The 25,452-nt window shown below is 40.5% G+C and overlaps 1 protein-coding gene across 1 annotated transcript; it reads left to right on the top strand.

Annotated features, from left to right (window-relative positions):
• Positions 1 to 8,938: 8,938 nt before the first annotated feature.
• Positions 8,939 to 24,922, top strand: LOC139462278 (uncharacterized). The gene is made up of 5 exons (XM_071243887.1): positions 8,939 to 9,048; positions 11,948 to 12,253; positions 12,802 to 12,933; positions 16,066 to 16,182; positions 18,455 to 24,922. Exons 1-5 carry the CDS (start codon positions 9,003 to 9,005, stop codon positions 19,516 to 19,518), a joined length of 1,665 nt encoding a protein of 554 aa, XP_071099988.1. The 5' UTR covers positions 8,939 to 9,002; the 3' UTR covers positions 19,519 to 24,922.
• Positions 24,923 to 25,452: the final 530 nt, after the last annotated feature.

The raw sequence follows: 25,452 nt of genomic DNA, 5'->3' as shown, positions 1-25,452 counted from the left end.
TGTGCTGTGACTTCAGTGACGTCGGTATATTGTTTTCGCCTTTATAAGGGAGGAGTGTTTTCCGATCGACTTTCAAATCCTCTCCTGCCAAATCCTTACGGTTGTGGTTGACTGAGATGGCAATGAATATCGATCATAAAAAAGGGTTGAAAACAAGATGTTGTCGTGAACATGTTTATTCAAACATTTCTTATAATGTTATATTTTATTTCCATTGTCGGGTGTTTCCTAACAGTTTCATAAACGTTCATTTGTATGCATGAGATATGCCTTCATTAAATCTTGGAATGTCATCATCGAAACAGTCAGGGTTGCAGCCTAGTACGCTCAAAACATCCGATATCAAACTACCGTATTTCCTCTATTAGACACTAGACCGTCTATTAATTTCGCGGAAGGCGTTGAGTCGTGTGTATTAGAGACCTGGCTTGTATTTGAGACCCAGCGTATAATAGAGGAACTATAGTTAAGTTTTACAGTTCACATGGGGTTGATCAATCGGCAGACATCGACAGCGACGCTTGCGTTGGTGCCATACCTTACAGCCTTGGAATTTGAGAAACTGGAGACGAGTGTGGTTTAGCGATGAATCACGATTTCTTCTTCACCGGCGAGATGGAAGACAACGTGTTTATCGTCGACGAAATAAGGGTTTTGCCCCACATTGTGTACCTGAATTCGACAATTTTGGTGGCGGTAGTGTCATGGTGTGGGGGTCATATCCTACACCATGAGATCTGACTTGACAGCAATTTGACAGCAAATCGCTTCATGAAACAAATTCTTCAACTTCACCTTCTTCCAATCATTGGCCGCCAGGGGGAGATGTTTCAACTGGACAACGCTCCACCGCACACAGCTCGAGTCTAAGTTAGACTCCCTGCTTAATGCCAACATCAACGACTTGCCCTGGCCGTCGAGATCTCCAGATTTCAAGCCAATGGAACACTTCTGGGATGAACTCGATCGACGATCTACGTCAAAGTCAGAACACGCCGCAAACACGCCGCAAACACTCCCACAACTGGCCAACGCGTTAGAAACAGAATTTCGCAGGACAGAATTCGTACACTTATCCAGTCAGTGCCGAGGAGATGCAGAGCCGTGATTGCTGCTCGGGGCGGTCACACGAGATACTGAGTTCAGCGCAACTTTGTGGCCTTATGTGACATGACAATGAACAGTTTTCAATGCTTTTGGTCAACTATCTGGCTCCAAAATTTCATCTTTGTATCTATGATATTGAATTACATATATCGACTTTATTAGGTACAATAAATTTACTAAAAATCTACCTGTGCGTTTCATTTTTTGCAGTGTGTATCAGAAATCAGGACCCCGTTCTACAAAGCGTTTGTGGCGCCTTGACCATCGTAACTCACAGACGTTAACACAGTCGTAGCGCTACGATTGCTTTATGGAACGGGGCCTAGGTCAGAATACGTCAGGTAAGCAAAATAAGTTGTTGATGGCGTGAGCAAAGATCATCACAGTCGGGTTGACATGCTTTCATAAATCCAATGGTCTCATTTTGTGAGTGAGTTGGGTTTTACGCCACTTTTAGCGTTTGCTCGTCACGCCGAAGACCCGAGTTCGATTCCCGACATGGGAACAATGTGTGAAGCCCATTTCTGGTGTCCCCCGTCGTGATATTGTTGGAATATTGGTAAAAGTGGGGTAAAACCATACTCACTCATGCAGTCACTCACTCAGAATGATTGAAATTACCGAAATAGTTACGAGGTCGACCTTGTCGTAGCACCTTATTATGTAATGGGCAAATTCAGGCGACAAAACACACGGCACAGTTATTTGTGAGTGTGGTCTTCGTCGTGCATCACGAGCGAACGCTTTCACCACAAGACTACCCCAACCGCCCCTAGTGATTAACATTCAGCGTGTACCTGCTAATTCCGTAAAAAAGAGCAAGTTGCCTGTTTAATAAAGCTTAGTATTAAGAGCGTACAACCTTCCTTCTATTAGCGTTTGCTGGTGACGCCGAAGACCCGGTTCGAATCCCCACATGGGTACAATGTGTGAAGCACATTTTCCGATGGCTCCTGCCGTGATATTGCAGGAATATTGCTAAAAGCGGCGTAAAACCATACTCACTCACTCACTCTTTCTATTTCTGACGATATTTGGGATTGTTAGGCGTAGATGTTTGCATTTAAGTTGCATTCAAGCATTCAAATTACATGGAGACTTCCAGAAAATATATACACATCGTTATTCACTTATCCATGTCATTGTACGCGGTATTAGGTTAAGAAATATTCTAGTTACTTATCGTAAATATTTCAAGGTGTGCAAGCAGGGGTGAAACACTGAAATCTGTGAAAGGAAAAGGATATCCCAGTCCCCTGAAACATGTACGTCAGAAGATTGTTCACAGACTGTGACTTATGGTTTGTTTGTTTGTTGTTTAACGCCACATTAACGTCCAGAATCTGGACCCGACAAACCAATGATTGACACAAGCAACGACCCATGCTATCGGGATATGACGACACGTGACCAACCGAGCTTGGCCACCCGATGAATAGTACAGTCGCAGGATTAATTGAAAATCGTTAACATGTGATCATCTGAATATTCGTGGAGTTTTAATGCTCTTTAAAAAATACAGGACACAAGCGATCGCCATTTTGAGTTTCAAAACGCAGAAAACTCTGCCTGTGTAGGGGAATTGGTGTAAGACTCTTGACAATAACACGGTTTGCTTATACTCTTTTCCGAGTAAGGTAAGTTTTGGGGGAAAGCACCAAGCGAAACAGGTTATACTGGTAAACGGAAGGGTATGCAAGGGTGTATTTATATCAGAGAAAAGAGTCATTTGTTAAAAGTGTCACCGTCGCGTGCATGTTATGTCAATATTTGTGGTAGTTGCATGTCCATGCATGTACGATACTTGCGCAGTATACACAGCTGTCATCCTGCAAACATTTGGACAGAGTCGCTCGTTCCTATTTATTGAGGTCACAACACAATCTCATTGAAATCAGATCTGAGTTCTCGCTACCACTGAACAAAGATCTGAGGACATCCCATTAGGGGTCACGTCAGACCGACCTTGCGCGAACTTTGACCGACCGATAGAAGGACTGACAAGAAGTCGACATTAGCCATTCAGAAGGCAGCTTTCTCGTGCTTTACGGCACTAATTTCAAATTGGCGACTACGCTTCGAAACATATTTTGACAAATTCTCGATTACAAATTTGAAACCTGAACAAAAGAACATTCTGGAATGGCCTTCATTGTATGGATTCAGTCGTTAAACCCGTAACTATCGTTCGGAATATCCCGTGTTAAAGCTTTCGAGGTTGCATTATCAGAATTCACATTCCGAATGTCACTTTCATGATCTGGTAAGCGACGCTCTGTTTGGTCGGATGAAAGGTCGTTCTGACATGACCCCTAATGGGATGTCCTCAGATCTTTGTTTGGCGGTAGCGAGAACGAAGATCTGATTTTAATGAGATTGGGTCACAACGCAGGTTTCGTCATCTCGTCTGTGTTTACCATTACCCCTAGCTGAAAGCCACGAGCACAGGTGAAGTGCGTTACTATCTCCGCCTACACTAAGGTTTACCGAAATTCTAGTCCTGGGTATATGGAGGATGACGTCTAGTGCTGACAAACCAAGTCTTTGTTTATTGATTAACGCCGCACATCTTTATGAGGGCGGCTTGTAAATAACCGAGTGATTGATATTATGAGCTACGATCCACGCCGTCGGTGCACGTTGACCCGCTATTACTAGTAAGTCGCCTCTTGTGGCTGACAGGATGCTTGGGACCACTTGTAACACGCAATCCCCACAGGTCTGGCAAACCAAGGATATTGTATTGTAATAACGCGACTGAAGAAAACACCAGTCGATGGAAAACACACCAATAAATCTTGATTCATAATTATTTAATTAGAGAAAAAATGGTTCAAACTTAAAAGTTAAATGTCAAAAGTATCCAAAAGGACCCAAAATGTAGAAAGCACACTGCACCAAAATGGGTATTTGAAAAGTCATAAACAGATCCAAGATTGCCTAGATGTCTGAAAAGTCCCAAAACGCTAAAGCGAAAGTGTTTTAAAATGTATTGATCCTATCAAAAGATCGGAAAATATCCGGAAAAGGTCCAAAAATGTAGAAAGAACATCATTACCTATAATAATAATGATAATGATAATAATTGATTTGTAAAGCGCCTAATATCCATCGACAGTTGCTCACTGGCGCTGTGACAAAGTTAAAAAGTAATGTCTATGTACATATGCCAACAATCAGGAGATCTATTTAAAAGCTGAAGTGAAGAAGTGGGTTTTGAGGAGAGACTTAAACGTTTCCTAAGAAGCAGAGTTTCTCAGATTCAAAGGCAAAGAGTTCCATAACTGTGGACTGCAAAAGGAGAAGGCACGGTCAGACGTAGCAGAAGTAGACAGGCTGATACAGTAGAGGATCGGAAAGTCGCTTTCAATCTAAGGATCTAAAGTAATGTTAACATATCTTCCAAGAGGTAGATGCCGCTCTAAGCGTCCATCTTGACACGGAACACTCTCCTCAAGAATCCAGACACACGTGACAGGAAGACTCGAACTGGGGACAGGGTCGGGGTGTCGTCATCACGGAGGTTGATATCGACGAAGTGAGGGGCATCACGGGGGACGGGGAAAGAGAGGGAGGCAGGGTCGGGGAGAGAGGTGGGAGGGACGGGAAGACCTGACAGGGGGTCAAGGATGGTCATGTATCTCCCAGTAGGACGCTGAAAGAGAGGGAGAGAAGGGCAAGCAGAGAGTGACAGAAGATGGAATTATAGGAAGAAGAGGAGGAGTGAGAGAGAGAGAGCACAGTTCTAACTCTCAGGCACAATATAGTAATGATTAAATAAGTGGAGTAAGATTGTTGAACACAGTTTTATTATCCTGGCCTAAAACTGTGTTCAATCTAACTCCACTTATTTAATTATTACTATGTATATGGAAAGCATCAGCCATTCACCAAGTGAATTGAGGTGAGGTCAGGTGAAATTGGGTTTAACGTCGCGTCCAAGATTATTGCACTTATATAGCGACGTGCATGCATTTGTGTGTGTGTCTGCTTGTACTAGAACGGACTGATGCCGATTTTATAGTTCTAGCTCACTGAGATACCATGCCGCAGTTTAACATGAATACCCCACTCAGACACAGTATACTGACTCTCAGCCGACCAGTCCTTGTTTTAGCCCCTTAATGCCGAGCGCCAGACAGGGTAACAACAAGTACCATCTTTTAACGTCTTTTGGTATGACGCGGCCTGGGATCGAACCCCGGACCTTCCGCTCTCCGGGCGGACGCTCTACCACTTGACCACGGAGGCGGTTCCAAGTGAATTGGTGTACACTGAGCAGAATATACTAGAAAATGTTGTGAGCAGGGAAAATATTAGTCCCTCACCCAAACCATAATGTTATATGATACAGACCTGGGTGTCGTTGTACAAAGCGATCTTGGCGCTAAGGTGATCGTAACTCCCATACCGTAACATAGACTTACGACAGTCGTAGCGCTAAGGTTGTTTTGAACAACAGCACCCGGGAGAAATGTGCACATAACGCAGTCCTACAATCTCATTAAAATCAGATCCTAGTTCTCGCTATCGCTAAACAAAGATCTGAGGATATCCCATTACGGGTCACGTCAGAACGACCTTTCCTCCGACCAATCAAAGCGTCGCTTACCAGATCATGAAAGTGACAGTCGGAATGTGTTTTCTAATCATGCAACCTCGAAAACGTTAACACGGGGTATTCCGAACGACAGTTACGGCCTGTGCGACTGATTCCGTCAAAATTATCGTCTATCTCTCGCTTCCGCGGGATAAACATTTGAACGGAGGAGGCGTTGCACAGTACGTAGAAAGCACTGCCATACCATATATCGCAATCGCAACCATATATTAGACATTCCGGAATGTTCGTTTGTTCAGTTTAATAAAAAATTAATCGAGAACTGTGTCAACGTATTTTTCAAGCGTTGTCTGAAATGGAAGTCGCCAGGTTGAAACGTGTGCCGTAAAGCTCGTGAAAGCTGCTTTCTGATTGGCTGATGTCGACTTCTTGTTAGTCGTTTCAGTGGTCGGTCAAAGTTCGCGAAAGGTCGTTCTGACGTGACCCGTAATGGGATGTCCTCAGATCTTTGTTTAGTGGCAGCGAGAACTTAGATTGATTTTAATGAGATTGCGCAGTCCTATAAATGTACGTCATCTTTATTCAACAAAAAGAACAAGACTTTAGTGTTTGTTAGATATATAAAACGGAATATAATTTCATGTCAATATTTGAACACCATTGCCAGGTATTAGGACCATACCTGCCACTCGCTCAAACCAATGTGACCTTATATAATGCTATATGAAACAGACCAGGAAGTATTTCTGATATCTTACAGGTATCTAATAACCTCAATAATGTCAGCACCCTGGTAAAATTAATACGATCGCAAACTTGATTTGTTTTCTTGAGAGTACAAAATAATTCAAATGCCAAAAGGCGTGTATTCACAGAGTAAGATCTGGAAGAATGTATCCACACTTATAGTGTTTGTTTGTTTGTTTGTTTAACGCCGCATTCAGCAATATTCCAGCTATATGACGGCCGTCTGTAAATAATCGAGCCTGGACCAGACAATCTAGTGATTGACATCATGTGCATCGATCCACGCATTTGGGACACGATGACACTTATAGTGATGTTGTATATTACTATATAATATACTCAGCAACAAAAGTTCCTGTGGCGCGATGTAAAAGAAGAACCTGATCAAAGTAGACGCACACATCTGAATTAATTCATATTTGTAAACAGACAATGGACCAGTTAAACAAGTTGACACATTTAATGACACATGCCTAGCACAGAAATGACGTTACGACAAGAGAAAGATGCAAGAACAGACTTGTCAATTCACAAGTCAGTAGCGTGTGTGCCCCCTCTCGCTTGGATCAGAGACCATATAATAGATCTATAATATGGTCTCTCCTTCGCATTGAACGGATTAAATGTCTGGGATGGGATGTTGTCGGAGCACGTGGTAAACGTCGGAGACGGTGGTCCATTCCTTCATATGTGTTCAATTGGAGAGAGATCTGGAGAGCGAGCAGGCCATGGGATCACGTTCACGTTGTTCTTTCCAAGTGCTTGTTGAACAATCCGGGTCTGGCGTTGTCTTGCTGAAAAATCACGCCTCGTCTATGTTGCTTCAAAAACGGCGCTGAGGTTGCGTTTGTGCTACATGTTTTCATATCCGATCTGAACACCAGAATGGTTTTTCTTGTAAGCAACCGACTGGAAAGGTGTGTCACAGGTACTTTTGTTGCTGAGTATAGATATTGGCAATTCCAATTCATTTTCTGGCATTGAGTCGTAGAAACAGAAACACTCATAAAATCATCATCGTCACTGTCAAACACACGAAGCAGCTGTTCCAGACGACGAGTTGGTTTTAAATTTTCCTGATTCAAGTGGGATGCCTATTTCCCCATAAGAGTGAGTGAGTGAGTGTGGTTTTACGCCGCTTTTAGCAATATTACAGCAATATCACGGCGGGGGACACCAGAAATGGGCTTCACACATTGTACCCATGTCGGGAATCGAACCCTGGTATTTGGCATGACGTGCGAACGCTTTAACCACTAGGCTACCCGACCGCTCCTTGCCCATAAGAGATGCACATGCACGTAATAGTCTTTAGTAAAAAAAAAGGCGGCACTTTCTTCAGATTTCCCCCTAGTATATTTAGAATTATCATCAGAAGGCATTAAAGGGCCAAATATAAATAAAGTTAAGTAAAGATAAGAATTTATGGATGAACAACCTCTTTATTACAATTAAGAGCGACGTTACTGTGTAGGGTCTAACACCGTTATCAAGCAAGTGATATGCAGAGTTTGGTTGAAAAGTATATTTACAAGTAGGAGGCAATGTTTATACAGTGGAGTAGATATTGTTATGCTGGAGTAGAGAAGCCTGTTATGTATACACAAGGGTAGTGATGACAATCATCGGTGAAGTCAGAGATATAAACAAAGGATGAAGCCAGTAAAAAAATCAATGAGATTATGGCTGATTGGGGTCTTCGATGAGTTAATGATACGCCAAGGGTATGTAATAGCCTTGGTCACGGGTGATTGACGGCTGGAGTCTTTTGATGTTGATGGCTTCTTGTAGTTTCCTCACATAGCCAAGTTCAATAACCTCAAGAAAACAACCTTGAGATCAACCCACTGGAACATCAGCCACTGAAGACTACCACAGCAACACTGTCATCAACTTGAGCAGCAAAAACCTCAACAAGCAACAGATTGCTGTCCTGGCCAAAGGGTTAAAATTCTCACGAACCAGCATCCGGACCAACAAGGATGAATTCATAGCCAACAACGAGAAGGGATTAGGCCTACAACAACTGGCCCCGGGGGGTAATGTTGACTTCCTACGACACCAGATTGCCAACATCCTGAACAAGATATGTTTACAGTTTTCTTTATATTTCCGAAGCCCCAAAGGCCATTAAAATTATTATGACGAGAAACAGATATGTATTCATTCACAGTAGAGATGAGTTGGAGTGGGTGTTGCTTAACGCCGTAGTTTTTTCCTCTTTGATCAACTCGTGTTGATATATCTGATATCAAAAGACACTCGGGTGAGATTCTCTATTTATCTATGAGATCATCACCCCTCTAGTTGGCGATATTCCTGGGCCAGCTTTTTTTTTACGTTTTAATTCCAGTTCATTCACTTTCGCGAAAATCCTTGTTTGGCTTTACCACTTGTTTTGCATACACGCATACACATTTGAGAATACGCTGTGAAAACGTAACGTGTTGTGTCTTAATCATTAGCGGGACGCAAAGAGACCGGAGGCAGAGTTAGCTACCTTTGTGTCAAAGATGGCGTCGATCCTTCCAAGCAGAAATATTGATGAATTTAGGAATTATTTAGCGTGAAAGAAAATGGTTGGAGGATGAAAGTCATCATCATCCTAATTCTTGCCATTGCAGACGTCCAATGTATGTATATTGTTCATGCTGCATTTTATTTAGCATTTTTAAAGTTATTTTTCTTTGTGGGACTTGATTTGGGTAATAAAACTAGGGTTATTTTGCAAACGTAATAAACAAGTTTTTACAGAATTGTCATTTCCCACTTGTTGCTGATACATTTATGTATAGCAATTATGCAAGTAATAGTTGTTCTTATACTTGTTACTGGTAATTTACTGTTCTGGCACAATTTCGCGATCGTCCAGTGACACAATTTTCCATGAGTTACATCGAAAACAACATTGATACACATTTGCATTGAAAAAATGAGAGGATTTACCAAATCCTAATATATTAAAATCTTTGGTTTGTAGCTGCACTCAATGCAATTAATGTCATGAGATTGACGACATTAGAACATACTATGATCTTGATGACCTCACCCTACATCCCCATTAGACATCTATACGTGTGTTACACATGCATTTTACCTGACACCAAAGAGATATGTTTGTTAAATGTTGCTAATATGCCGCACATCACATCAATACTATTTACAAAATAGTGCTATAATGCTCAAAATAAGCAGAAAAAAATGCCTGCTTGCATTTGTTTGGTTCAGTGTGATCACACCCAATTGTACATCAACATTAAAAATTCACTAGAAAATAGAAGTTCCAAAATGGCATGCCATAACCTTGTCGGTGACATCTCTCTGGGCCAAATTTCAATTATCACATATTTGTCATTAACTTTGCAAACTAAGAGTTTCATTTACTTACAAAAGCAGTGTTAGAATTGGCGCTAGTCCTGCAGTCCTTGCCAAACTGCCCAATAGTTAATGTATCATAAGGACTAGTAGAAATTTGCCATCTTTGAGGGTATTGCATTATCATTAGAGGGACTATTAGAAGAAAACAGTTAGTTTCTATGACTGTAACCCCCTGTAACTTTTGTGTGACAGCTTAAAATTTTGTCAGAAAAAAATAGAAACTGTTATTAAGAAGGGAGCAAGTGCACGTCCCTAACTAAAATGATGGACATGTTCGGTAGAATGCATTCTTGCTGATGTAGAATTACACCCAGAAAACTATAGTCATATGAAAGGATTTAATGTTCTTAAAGTTCTTTTTGAATTAAAGTTTATTTTTTAGTCCTGTTATCAGGGTAAATAAATGAATTCTGAACTCAAATTTCATAATTGCTGAGGATTCCAATTCCAACTGTTTGCATGGGCCAGTCAGTGAATTGTGTGTCAGATTCACAGAGGCACTGAGCCTTGGTCACTATGGCCTTAGACCCGTCTCTTCATATTTGAAGCAGCAGAGGTAATGGGGTACATTACCACGATTACAATCCTCGCACCCTACACGTTTAGTTTTCAAAAAGGGCCTGAGAAACATGAATATTTTGTTGGCTGCCTCGCCTTTACCAAATGAAATCAATTGAACCTTTCAAATCCTACTCGTCAGATATGCTCATGACCACATACTGAACTAGCTGACAATGACTTCTGCCAAAAATAATGCGATACTTCAACTTTTCTTGTTTATTTTTGGGTGGACAATTTTCATCATTCACCAACTCTGACCTACATGGAATGATTTCGTATTTTGGAGGAAAAACATAGTTGTCTGTTAACATGATTAAAATGTTGGTATTAAAATGCCTGTTGCACAGCGGTTCATAAAAGTTTAGTGGAGTGATGTCTAAACTGCACTTGACAATTCTAAAGGCCTTATAATCCCCCCCACATGCAACCTGCACAGACACAAGAGGCATTGTGCATCATGTGCGGTTTATACTCCTTTTTAGGGGTTACATATAACAACATTTATTCACTCACACGATGCTGTAGCACTTTGGCAGGGAGATCTGGTATTAGCTGTTTCAGACCCTGAACCCTGTTATTTTCCTTTTTGCAAGCCGCTACACAAAGATCTGAGGACATCCCGTTATAAGTCACGTCAGACTGACCTCTTGCATCCTTTCAACGACCAATGAAATGACTTACAAGAAGTCAACATTAACCAAACTTAAGACAGCTTCCTCAAACTTTATGGCACTAGTTTCAAAGTGGCTGCTTCTTTTCCAGACTGGGCTTTGACAAAAATGTTTTGACAAAGTTCTAGATTCAAAATTTGAAAACTGAACACAAGAGTATTCTGGAATGTCTAATAGATGGACAAGATTGTATGGCAGTACTTCCCACAGGCTATGGAAAGTCTCTTCCGTTTGAATTTTTTATCCCATTAAAGTGAGTGAGTGATACTGATCATTGCTGATAGACATTGAGTTTGATGGAATCGGTCGTACAGCCCTGGAACTGTCTTTCGGAAGACCTGTGTTAACCTTTTCAAGGTTTCAAGGTTAGAAAATGCATTCCGACTGTCACTTTCCCCATCTATTAGGCGACGCTCTGATTGGTCGGATGAAAGGTCATCTTGGTGTGACCCTTATGGGATGTCCTCAGATCTTTGTTTAGCGGTAGCGCGAACTATGTTCTGATGTTAATGAGATTGACCCCGCTTGTGCTTCTAGTTATAAGGTGGCATGGGTCATTGACCCCAAATTGTGGATATCCAAACAAGCAAAAGCTTATCTAGAGCTCGGGGGTGGGAGGTGGGCAGGGGTCGTCAAAAACCTCTACCCCGCACCCCCCTCTGTGATATATGACTGCTACCTTTGTGTTATCTCCTGTAGTGTTCGAGTATTAGGATCCGCTACATTTTATAATTGTTATATTAAGGATTGTTACCGTTGGGGTTGTGACAAGGACCACTTGACTTTTATGCTATATTTTGAACCTGGCAGTGCATTATTTAGGTAATATGACCACAGGTACAATTCAATTTAAAAGATGAACACATGAGCCAGTGGCCGTCTAATAGCAATAACCGATTATTATCATGATTATTATTTACAGGGGGGCTGTCCCAACAATACCCTGCCCTCGATGTGGAAAGCCCCATAACTGTGCAAGAGGGTAGGGAGAAAAAACTGCCATGCAGGATACGGAATCCCCCTCGCAACTGTTCCTCCATGTACAAACGGTTTTACTGGGAGGCCCACGAGAAGCGCTTCCTGCAGCAGAAGATCATCAACAATGGCTGCATCGTGGAGCTGACCATCAAATCCACATCCTCCGATGCTGGGCAATACAGCTGCATCCTCATAGCTCAGGACAGCTATGAGGTCAAGGAAAAACTGAATATATTTATTTCTCCTAAAGGTTTGTAGTGGACACAGGGCAGTAGTGTTCCTGGACTCCGACAAATACTTGCTCTAGTTACATTTTATCTTGAGGTTTGAAAAATCATTTCACTAATATTATCTATACTTAATCTATATAGAAGCAAAAAACTTGCACATTTTAGAAACAAAAAGGATAATTGTCAGATAATTATGTACCCGTGAAGATCCGGGTTAGAATCAGTCTTCAGCGACCCATGTTGATGCATGTCATTGTATCCCAATTGCGTAGATCAATGCTTATGATGTCAAGCACTGCATTGTCTGGTCCAGACTCAGTTATTTCCAGACCGCTGTCATACAGCTGGAATATTGCTGAGTGAGGCAATAAACAACACTCAAACAAAGCAAAATCAGATAGTTATGTGTGATAATTTTTATACCAACATTAAAAATTTGCCTTTTTGAAAAGTTATTTGACTTTTCCAGTGGGTCATATGGGACCTGATCCACTACTTTATGGTGTATGTTCATCTTGTCACTGTATTAGTAAGGATCACTGTAGGACTCTGTGTTTTTGTCTCACAGGTCGGCAAGGAGTGAAGTGTTCAGTCCCCATGTTCAAGTGTGTGCCACAAGGTCACTGCATCTTCCAGAGGTACCGCTGTGATGGCTACAACGACTGCCCCGATGGCTCCGATGAAACCAACTGTGAGAAAGGTGAAGGACAAACTGGTTCATGTTTTTGGTGCACGGGTGATGATGTAACCTTGATACAGTCATGGGGTTCACATATTGATTAGTGCTGGAATTCTGCCTGTTTTATCCTTAGGGGCGGTCGGGTAGCTTTGTGGTTAAACCGTTTGCTCAGCACGCCGAAGACCTGAGTTCGATTCTCGACATGGGTACAATGTGTGAAGCCCATACCTGTGCTTGTGGGTTTCTCAAAAGTGGTAAACGTCTGAGATCTGCATCACTTCGGGCTTTCCCCCCCACATTAAGCTGACACACCGTGATATAACGGGAATACTGTTCATAGCAACATTAATCCCAACTCATTCATTCACTCAATCATACCAGAGTTTGGGTGGTTACAATTGAAACAAGACCAGGGCCCCGTTCCACAAAGAGATCTTAGGGCTAAGTTGATTGTAACTCACTACGTATGCATTCTAAAATTTTTGTTTCGATCAGCCGCCCGTTCCACAAAGCAATCTTAACTAAGACAGTTGTAAGTTAAGATCAAAATGCTTAGTTGCTATGGACCAACTTAGGATTGCTAAAATCGATCTTAAATATTGTACCATAACAACAAAGATGGCGACTTTTATTATGGTGTGCAAGGAAATGCGTCGTCTGCTAAACATGACGAAGGGATGCCACTCTAAGGGAAACTTTCGTATCTTCATGGCTGAAGATTCCGATCTTTGTTAAGATCGGCTACTTAAGAACTTGTAAAGTTACAATCGCCCTAAAATTGATTTGTGGAACAGGCGTAAACTTTAGCTAAGACAAATATAAAATCGACGTAAGTCTCTAAGATTGATTGTAGTTACGATCGCTTTGAGGAACTGGGCCCAGAAGCATACTGTAAACAGGGAATTTTTTGCGACCGTTTTATTATTGCGAGTTTTGCGAACGAGACTCAATCGCAAAAATTAAAAACGCAAAAATAAGTATAAATACATACTTTATTCATTGCAATACGTCATCAAATGTTGAAATCATCAACCAGAACTACAAGTTACTCAATAAGTTAAAAACACAAATGAATGCAGAATGGTCACACAATACATCACAAATGACAGTGTAAACAGACCAGTTAGTGTCACTGTTACCTCACAGTAATCCTGCCTTCTTCCAACCTCGCTTGATTGCGTCAGTGTCCTTTGCAATTTTGTCCACACATGACATGACACGGAGTTGAGTCAATTATCGTATTTGATAATTAGTCGCAATCTCTTCCGGTCAACTTTCCGGCCAACTCAGAAAAACTAGCTTCGGAGAGAAGCTGTCTATTGTTTGGTACGCGAGGGTTCATCTCAACACGGCAACTCGCAAAAATATCTCGTCGCAGTATTATCTTTGGCGTGGTATTCGCAATATTTTAACGGCGCAGAAATAAAGCTGTTTACAGTAAATTCCACATTGGTTGTGTTTATGATAATACATACGGAGGAGTCACAGTATGGGCCTTGTGGAACTTGAAACTTGAAACTATGATGGCTCAGCCTGCTTCTTTTGCCACTAGTCTAGTAAAATTTCTTATTGTCTTGTAAGATCACTCAACACTAGTCCAAAAACTAAGACTAAAATACTCTGAAAATAATGCCTAAATTTAATTTTGGGTTAGCAGATTCAATAGGTTTTGGCACACGCTGTGTTAATAGTAAAATGAAAATGATGGCAAATGTCAAGTTAAGTCGACCGATCGCATTTTGGCAATGGACCCAAGAAGATCCGGGGTAGAATAGGTCTTTAGCAACCCAAGCTTGCAGTAAGAGGTGACCGACTGGATCAGGTGGTCAGACTTGCTGACTTGATTAAAGCATGTCATTGTATCACAATTGTGTAGATCGATGCTCAATATTTCAATCACTGGATTGTCTGGTCCAGATTTGATTATTCACAGACCGCCGTCATATAGCTGGAATATTGCTGAGTGCGTCGTTAAACAACAAAGAAATAAACAAATTTTAGCACCAATTAGTACAAGGTGTATGTTGTTGTGGGGTATGCAGTTATCTCCCTGAGACCAGTTTCAGTGTCTGCAAATACTGTATGTCAGTGAGGACAGGGTTGACACCGTCTTCCCGAGGCAAGTGAATTAACTGACTATTAAAAGTCTAGTTTCCACCCTTGCCGAACTAGGCTGGTATTATGGAGTTACATTTTGGCTGAACTAACGAGTCTATGCATAGTCCAATCACAATCGCGCAACGAAATCTAAATCTGGTTTGTAAACTGTCAATCAGATTTCGGTCAATTGCAGGATTTGCAAAGCATGTGCTCCGCCAACACGTTGTCAACAGATATTTTCCAAATCTTATCATGTTTTTAATCAAGGTGCTCACATGATTTGACGCACTTGGCAATGTAAGACCCATTCTATCACAATATAGATCTTGATTATTGATCGACCGGGCGCAGCCATTTTGTTTAAAGCAAATGCAAGTGATACGAGAGGTGGAATCTGATTGGTCCATAGGAGAGGCATAGAAGGGGCATAACTCATAATAGCCACTGGTGGTGCTACGATCGAGCCCGGGAATTCCCGCCTAGTTCGACAAGGGTGGAAACTGGACTTTTAAAGTCAGTTAACTCCCTTGCCTCTGCTTCCTTATGTTTGTCAATGTCACATTCGGGACCGATATTCTTGATAAAGGTACTCGTACTACCATTCCAGGATAGAATTGATCCCCAGAAACCTAGGCTGGGCCCCATTCCACAAAACAATCTCAGCTATGGTGATCGTAACTCCCATACTTTTAACATAGACTTATAATAGTCGTAGTTGTAAGATTACTTTATGGAACAGGACCCTGGTTGTACAAGGCGGCTAAGTGTACCATTGGTCACACTCGTTGACTTGGTTGATTGTGTGCGTTGTCTTGAATGCATGGGTCGTTAGACTCAGTGATTAAGAGCAGCCGTAATTTAGCCAAACTATTGCTGAATGCGGCTTTAAACGCAACAAACAGAAGTATTAAACATGTGTGCCATAAATTATTAGGGGTCAAGGGTTGCCCAGTCGTCTATGGTGTCGCAGTTTGCTTTTGACCCAACTCACTCACTCACTAAATTATGAGTACAAATGTAAGTAGCTGTGAACTGTGTCATGGTTTGTTACAGACAAGTGTGCTGACAAGTTTGTATGTGACAATCATCGATGTATCAACAAAGACTTGCAGTGCAATAAACAGAATGACTGTGGGGACAACTCAGACGAGGACAAGCGATGCCAGGAGGGTAATGATTGCCATGGCGATGGCGCCATTCACTGATTTCGCACCACACAGCTCATTTAGGCAAATGAAGAGGCTATAATTGTACCATATTTTCCTTGTATAATGTGTGTTTTTCTCATCGAAATAAGGTATTTATCTGGACCTGCTCAGAGGCAAATATTCAGGCCAACATCTGCAGCAAATAACCATGATAACAGAAAAATTCCTGTAATCTGAATTAAAACTTAGAATTTACTAAAATGAGAATACTGACAAAAAATCCAATTTTAACAAGATGATAATCTTTTTCCCAATTTGCCTGCCAAGGGCACTTAGTTTGTAATCCTAGATACATTCCTGGTAGAATGGGTGTATAGACTATAAGATTTCATTGCTGTTTTCGATGTCATTGTACAACTACAAGAGACTCCCATATGATAATATTGTATGATGTGTTTGCGAAATGTCCGCCAAACGGATAATAAAACTAAAGATATGGATGTAAATGTGTAGGAACCTTTTTGTTAAAACTTTACAGTTACATGAAAGTTTGATTACATATTTTCTTTCCCACTTCGTTCTAGCCAAGACTTCAGCTGAAGCAAAATGAGGGACTTTGTGGATGCACAGTTTCGCACAACGTGGCAAAAAAACTGACATTGCCCTGATTTAATGAGCATTGGTTTAGGAAGTTTTCTTTGGCTATGTTATGATATATTTTACTCATTTTCACACTGTTTTTTACCTTTGAACCACTTCTCAACCCTTCCCCCATACAGGGCTTGTGGAACTAATTAAAGTAAGCTTGGGTTTGTGAGCACCATACCCGTGCTTGCAGATTTTACCAAAGAGGTAAACGTCTGAGACCTGCATGACTTCAGGCTTTCTTTCCACGATAAGTCATCATGGCGTTTAAGGGAAACACTGTTCAAAGCGGAAAAAAACCAAACTCACTTTCAACCCTTCTTTCAAATGAATTAGGGGCGGTCGGGTAGCTTAGTGGTTAAAGCGTTCGCTCGTCACGCCGAAGACCCGAGTTCGATTCCCAACATGGGTACAATGTGTGAAGCCTAATTCTGGTTTACCCTGCCGTGATATTGCTGGAAAAATGCTAAAAGCGGCGTAAAACTATACTCACTCAAATGAATTAATTTTGACCTGTTTTCTTTATTGATTTCTCATTAGTCCCCAAGAAAGAAAGGGTAAATTTTAAAATATTATTATTTTTGAGGCAGCTGGCATTTTGTGTTTTATAATTATTTTTTTCAAACAAACCGTTCAAGGCACCTGTGTACATTACATGCACCTGATAGGATTCACATGAACCAGAACACCCGATGTTTTCAAATGACTATAGTTTGATTAACTATAGTCATATGGTTAGTCTATCTTCATATGAAAAAAATGGGTGTTCTTTAAGTTCTTTTGAGCAGTATTTATTAGCTTTGTTGGACATATATTGCATATTTCATCAAATAAAGAAAGAAGCAGTCCCACGAAGCAATTTTCTTCATCTCGGTACTTGCAGACAGTTAAGTGATGTGAGATGTGTGTTTGGTAGGGAGGCAGTGGTGATGAAAATCTAATTAATAACTTACTATGGCTTTTTTCTCTTATCTTTTTCTGTCCTGCTCTATTTGTGAAATTATGATATTGTTACGCACTGATTTTCTAATTGAAATATAAAGTTCACGCAGAAAAGGACCACACACGATCAATGACTCATCAATACATTTAACAATATGCATATTTTCGTCAAATCGCATGGAAACTTCTTGACAATAAATATTTCAGAGCAGGTTCAAAAGGAAAAGCTAGCTGTAGACACATGTCTGTACAGCCTAATAGTAGTGAACTTAAAACGCTAACTGCAACACATTTTGCTATATCTAACTGACAAAAACACCAGGGATCATTAAACGAGTAGAAAGTTATTTTTTCAGCATGTCAATCATCTTGTATCAATACAGAGAAAAACGTATTGTATATGATATCGTCACATAAAAACTTATAATGTACCAATGTATCGTTTTGCCCTTACTGATCGCCCTTGTGTCACTCCTATGTAGGTACAACCAGCTTTCGAGAAACTGTCAATCATGTCTTTCCTGTATGTAAACAACCAGAGGCTTTTACATCCTGCTCACTGTCATTGACAACACTTGACATTTTATTGGCCCGTCAATCACTTGCTGCGACTGACCATTCCTGCAAAACTTATACAACAGTCTCTCCTGCAACATCACAGGATACAGAGGATTTATTTCTGAGGAGACCTTTTTCTTTTGTTGCAGATCGCACACCAGCATTTCCAGATGACGACCATTTTGATTGGCTCAAGACTACTGTCTACACAGTGATTGGCTGCACAGTAGCTGTTGTCATCTTTATATCTTTGATTGTGATTGTAGTATTCCGTGTAAAAATGAAAAGACTACGAGCACGACGAATCGCTCGTGCAATAGAGCGCCATCGTCAGCACCAAGGCAGCACCGGCCAGTGTAGAAACCAGGAACAAGACCCGTTCCTGGCTATAGGATCAAACTCTCATTACGGCAATATCATAGTGAATGTGAACAATGGCGTCCAATATGTGCCAACTGGGGACTTTGCTTCCTTCGTGGATTCCCCGCCCCCATACCATGAAGTGGTTGCCTTGGAACGAGACAGCTCCCCCCCACCCCCTTATAGTACAATAGACCGCACCCCCAGGCAGAAGGCTGGGACAAGTGCCACCCCTGAGGATCGCACCAACCCTAGTGGTAGTGATGTGCGTGAAACAGCCCCCCAGTCTTCTGATATGTCAAGTATACAAGAAGACATTTCAGTTTTAGTTGATGCTTTGACTTCTGAAACTACAGAAGAATCTCGGAACAGTAGAAGTGACGTTAACCCTCCCGTGTACCCCGGTAGTGCCTGGGGCGTGGCGGCTGCTGCATCCTCTACCCCCTCCCATTCTCACCCCAGCAGCAATAGAGAGTCAGTTCATGATAGCAGTAGAGACGCTAACCCATCAACCTCGGATACAGTGTCCCGCTCGCGTCAATCGTTAGCGTCGAACACTGGCTCCACGTCCCTACCCCGGCCAGCGCGACTAGCCGTTCAAGGTGGAAAAATTGTGTTAAGTGCCGAAGATTTGGAACCCGCAGGCTCAAGTAACCAGCTCAACACGTCTCAGGATGACACACGACCTCGACAGTGTCACCTGGAGGTCAAGGAAGGTCAGATAGTGCTTACTGATGTGACTCGTAGTGACCTTGGAGTCCAGTCACCTCTCAACACGGACGGTGTGATGAGAGGCACAGGGGAGCTGGAAGTGCGTGATGGACAAATTATTTTTAGGCCAAAAGAAACATGAATAAACATATACCGTACTTAACGTAATAAACGCCCAGGGCGCTCTCAAAATTGGAAATAGCGGGCTCTTATTAGAATATTATTTTGGTGGAAAAAAAACAGATTTGAAAGATATATTTTATGGTTTATGCTGATAGCCTGAAATGTTTATATACAACAGATTTTCCAGAATTTAATTGCCCATGATTAAGGGTGCATATAACACACGAGTGCGTATTATACACGAAAAAATAAGTCTTGTGTACATTGATCAATCGGAAGGGGTGCCAATTTGGATTGTTCACTAGCCAACATATTAGCAAATATCGCAGTGGGTGCTTATTAGAGCAGGGCGCTTATTACGTCGAATACGGTAGTAGATTCACAGGGTATTGAGTATATGCATGTCAACTGTCCATCAATGTCAAAATAGAACGTTGTTATCATTTGTCGATAGCTTTACTGATGCATCATTTGTTTGATGTAAAATGGCTAAACCGAAAAAGCATTATTTAGTTAGCTTTAATTGAGATAGATCTGAAGTCTGCATACATCGTAATGAAAAGTAGTTTCAGTTTTCATTATATTGACAGTTATGGCCATGCCTTTAGTGTTTGACTGTTCGAAGGATCTTAATGTGTGTAGTCGGTTAAAACATTGGCACATAGCCCTTACACAATCTTCAGTTCTCAATTTCATTTTAGTATGTACAAAGCATAAAGTTGGTATACAATTGTATACAATTAGTAACAGTATATAGTTTTACACAAAATATACTACTCAAAAGAAGTTAAAGAACACCCAATCACATAAAAATCAGATCTCAGTTTTTGCTACCGCTAAACAAAGATCTGAGGACCATTAGGGGTCACGTCAGAACAACCTTTCGTTAATTTTGACCGACCAATGAAATGACTGACAAGGAATCGACATTAGCCAATCAGAAGGCAGCTTTCTCGAGCTTTATGACACCAGTTTCAAACTGGCAACTACATTTCGAAACATATTTTGACGTATTCTTGATTAAAGATTTTAAAACTGATAAGAACATTCTGGAATGGCTATCTGATGGCCTAGATTGTATGGATATGATCTTAAAACCCGTAACTGTCATTCGGAATACCCTGTGTTAAATATTTCGTGGTTGCATGATCAGAAAACACATTCAGACTGTCACTTGATCTGGTAAGCGACGCTCTGATTGGTTGGATGAAAGGTCGTTCTGACGTGACCCGTAATGGGTTGTCCTCAGATCTTTGTTTAGCGATAGCGAGAACAAAGATCTGATTTTAATGATATTGAAGAAAACCTGATTTTTTCATCTGACTATGGTTAGTCTGTCATTGTAGGTATTGCAACACACAGCCTTCCAATTGTGTGTGTTATTTAACTTTTTTTAAGCAGTATATGTTCAAATTTAGAACGAAACCCTTTCAATTATGATACAAACATTTTGTATGTACACAAAGCAATGTAAAAATATATATGTTCCTATTTATAGGTTCTTGTCCATGCTTCTCAATATTGTAACTTTGTGCTATTGTAAACAAACAGAAGTGAGTATAATCTTTCTAGATGGGGAAGGCTACCATCAAAGGGACCGCATGGTCGATCAGTGGTTAGGAGATATCATTAATTGAATGATTTATTTTTGTGGGCTATATGAGTGAAAAAACAATGAATTGACAATGCACTACCTCGTCCGTTTTAAAGCTATTCAGTTCATCTTTTTTTTATTTTGGAGGGATGAAATTGTAGATTATGAATCCACTCTTTAGTCAGTACCGACCATGCTCCCTGACTTGCTTGATGCATGTCATCATATCCCAATTGGTTCATGCTCATGATGTCACTCACTGGATTGTCTCGGCCAGACTCCATTATTTACAGACCGCTGCATATAGCTGGAATATTGCTGAGTGAGGCGTTAAACAACAAACAAACAAACAAAGACTGGTAGCCTTCCCCAAATGTTACAAATAGCAGGGACTATGTGAAAGTTATTCTGAGGGAAAGACAGTTATCTGATTTATTATGACTTGCTAGATGTCATGCCAGGCCAGAACAATTTAGTTACTTGTTAAACAGATCCTCAATAATAATTCTGTGAAGGGAAATAATTATGTATTGTAACATTTTATCTTACAATGTGTGGTTACATTTTGACTGATCTCTCCTCCTTCCTCCAGCAAAGATACAGCATGAAACAAAAGCAATGAATTCTTAATGTGTATTACATAGTGTATACACACAAATGTTACATAGTGTATACACACAAGTGTTACATAGTGTATACACAAATATTACATAGTGTATACACACAAATATTACATAGTGTATACACACAAATGTTACATAGTGTATACACACAAACGTTACATAGTGTATATACACAAACGTTACCTAGTGTATACACACAAATGTTACATGGTGTATACACACAGTGTTACATAGTGTTTACACACAAATATTACAGTGTTTACACACAAATGTTACATAGTGTATACACACAAATATTACATAGGCACATTGCAGCAGATTGAGTCATTAATATTTTTGTATTAAAAAATGATTATTATTTTTTAACTTTTCCTCTGATGGTATTTTTCTTGGATAAAATTCTTAAAACAATTTTATTTTTTTTAGTCGGATAAAGATTGCATTGATTTTGTCTCTCATTTTGGTCATGATAAATATAAACAAAGTTTCAACCTAATCTAAGTTCATTGGTTAAGAAAAAAGACCTTTTTTTCAGAATATTTTGTCTATTTTTTGGATTTATATGAGAAATATACAGGGGAGGGAATTTCAGTTACCACAAATTTGTTAAAATATCGTGGCTTCCCCCTAAACACCCCCAAATCATGGACCACTTCCATTGAAAAGAAGTTTCAGCTGAAAAGGAAAATATCCATTCTCATCCCGGAATATACTTTTACTACAGCTTGTGGTACAGCATCCTATTCATAGATCATGGTTTAAGTGGTGGGGTTCTCTGCAGCTCAGTAAAACTGATGTTAATGGCAGCTTATACAGTCACCTTGACCTTCCGGTGTAGCTGAGAAGGTTATACAATCCAGTCACAATGAAAAGGCATTTACTTGTGAAATATTTAATATATTGTTATTTCTGATAATCCCATAGTCTGAAGTATTATTTTGTCATCTGAGTCACGATTCCTTTCCCAAAGAGGCTGCTTTTTTATGCTGTTTTACTAATTACCCAACCAGCCATATTTGTCCTGAATCATGTTTTTATGAAACCATATAATACCTTGAAAGAAACCAATCTTGTGCAAGAATGTGAGTTGTCTCCCTTTGAACCTAGCTGTCCAAGCTTCTTCCCAGTGCATGACACCTTTGTTACAGTAACATCGCTGCCGTCAGTGTGGGAGCGGCCATTACTGGAATCTTGAAATTTGCCCTCCAACTCCAAATGTAGTAACGTGTATGCTTTTGTCTGTCTTTGGGAATGCCATCATAGCGAATTTTGAAAAGGTTTATGACTGATCACATTTGCCAGATGAATTTAACTTTTGGTTTGTTTGATCAGATTGGTTTGAGATTGCAGATAAACAGAAAATCACTCAACATTTTTACTATACAAATTACATGATAGATGAAATGAAATAGAATTTCAAATTGACTAACAATGAAAGTAATTTAGGTGGGGTAAGAGTGTTCGGTGTCATGACAGTCATCGCTTGTTTGTAAAATAAACAGTCAGTCATTTGCGAGTTCAACTCCAAGCATGGTTGCGGTCGCCTATAACCGTGGGGAGCTTTGACTGGAGGCAGCAATAGTATAGAGAGCTCCGCGAATGCTGTGAGGAGCTTGATAGATGTCCTGTTGTATAAGCAAGAAGGAAATATGCAAATCACTAAGCGATGAAGTGGGATTTTCAGTTTTGCCTGATTACCGGTATAACCAATAACTTTTTGAAAGGGCTACAAAAGCACCAAAAAGGAGCCCCTAGAACTATGATTATGAAATCGGTCAAACTTTTTCGATCTCCACTCATTTGACAATTCTTTATGGGCATTGAAGGCATTCCAGTATGTTTTTCAGTAAGTTCAAAAATATGTTTTAAGTTTTCATGGGGATTGGGCCTGGAGGTTTTTCTTGATGTACTATAATCCTCAAAAACCAGCAACTTATTTTCATCCATTTATTGAATTTTTTATTCATGCAATATGTGATCATTAGTATTATACATTATAATGTCAGGATGAAAGCAGTATTGTTATATGCGTGAATAGGCTTTCTAAAGTTCCATATATGTATTGAGGACTCACACATTTCAGCCGTTCCTTTTAAGTAGTCGTTGATTTCAAGGTCACAAGAGAGAGACATATGTATTGAGGACTCACACATTGCGGCTGTTCCTTTTAAGTGGTCGTTGATTTCAAGGTCACAAGAGAGACACATATGTATTGAGGACTCACACATTTCGGCCGTTCCTTTTAAGTGGTCGTTGATTTCAAGGTCACAAGAGAGAGACATATGTATTGAGGACTCACATTTCGGCCGTTCCTTTTAAGTGGTCGTTGATTTCAAGGTCACAAGAGAGAGACATATGTATTGAGGACTCACACATTTCGTTCGTTCCTATTAAGTGGTCGTTGATTTCAAGGTCACAAGAGAGAGAGACATTTTGTGCTACGTAACAAGAGGGATAGAGCTGGTGACTTCATTACGGCAAATGGGTCCAGCGTGTATAGCTGTAGGCTTATGATGAGGGTGAAGGCAGTTGATGAGTTGCTGAGCGTCACCAGTTCGCCAGGTGAGCTCCAGACAATTTATGTTCAGGCTGTGTGCATCATGTAAATCAGAAGTCAATGATTCTCTTAAGAGCTTGCAGCAGAGATTACAGAAACGGGCAAAATGTCTGTTGCCATGACAGCAGAGTATTTTATTTCCAGTTGTACATCGCTGTAGCTGTATCCAAACACCATTGACCGATAAAATTCAAATATTTTACATTTTAAAGTAAGACAAATCATCATAAAATGGCTATATAATACACTGTATAACAGAAGATGGGTTAAACTTGTTAAATCCCTGGCTGTTCTGTGTGATTGTTCCACATCAAGTAGCCTGGCTTCCAAATTGGTTTTTTTAGTGTAATAATAATGAGATAATTCTTGTCTTAATTAACATTGCTATTAATGAATGTAATACTCTGTGAAATAGGACACAAAGCAACAATCACTCATTTTAGCTAGGTCACATCATTGACACAACTCTAATTAATTTCCCTGGTCACAGAATTTTGAATCTCTGGTTACCCACTTGTGGTATTTGTGGTTATGTTCTTCACAAGCAAGTCCTCGTCAATACTTCATGGGTTTGTATTAATGTCCAAACTGCATATAGGCTCCGTCTTATATTAATCAAGTCACAGCCAGGTTCAAGCAAGAGTGAGTGAGTTGGGTTTAACGCCACTTTTAACAGTATTCCAGTTATATCACAACGTGTCAGCTTAATGTGGGAGGAAAGCCTGAAGTGATGTGAGTCTCAGACGTTTACCACTTCGCTGAAACCCACGAGCTCATGGTATGGTGCTGACAAACCTAGAAACATAATCTGGACGAACCGGGATTCGAACCCACAATCATAGGTTTCTGGCGTGCCCAAGGGACGCAGCTCTGCACAGCGAATCGCGGCGCCTTAGACAACTGGGCCACCCGTGCCCCCGGTTCGAGCAAGCCCAGTGACCAGGTTACAATCTACATATGGCAATAGTTCTCATGTAAGCCACCTGTGCTTGTCATAAGAGGCGACTAAATGGATCGGGTGGTCAGACTCGCTGACTTAGTTGATGCATGGCATTGAACCCAGTTGTGTGGATGGATGCCCATGATGTCAATCACTTGAATGTCTGGTCCAAACTTGATTATTTACAGACCGTTGCCATGTGGCTGGAAATTGCTGAGTGTGGTGTTAAACAACAAACA

This window comes from Haliotis cracherodii, unplaced genomic scaffold, assembly GCF_022045235.1.
Source record: "Haliotis cracherodii isolate W230 unplaced genomic scaffold, xgHalCrac1.p SCAF_15, whole genome shotgun sequence".
Classification (NCBI taxonomy): domain Eukaryota; kingdom Metazoa; phylum Mollusca; class Gastropoda; order Lepetellida; family Haliotidae; genus Haliotis; species Haliotis cracherodii.
The sequence above is the reverse complement of the archived record's forward strand: the minus strand, read 5'-3'. Positions and strand labels throughout refer to the sequence as shown.

Excerpts from the sequence above, each read along its gene's own strand:
- LOC139462278 (XM_071243887.1), top strand. The coding sequence starts at position 9,003 with ATGAAAGTCATCATCATCCTAATTCTTGCCATTGCAGACGTCCAAT. Across the intron at positions 12,254-12,801 it reads TATATTTATTTCTCCTAAAG|GTCGGCAAGGAGTGAAGTGT; the intron begins GTTTGTAGTGGA and ends TTTGTCTCACAG. Across the intron at positions 16,183-18,454 it reads GGACAAGCGATGCCAGGAGG|ATCGCACACCAGCATTTCCA; the intron begins GTAATGATTGCC and ends CTTTTGTTGCAG.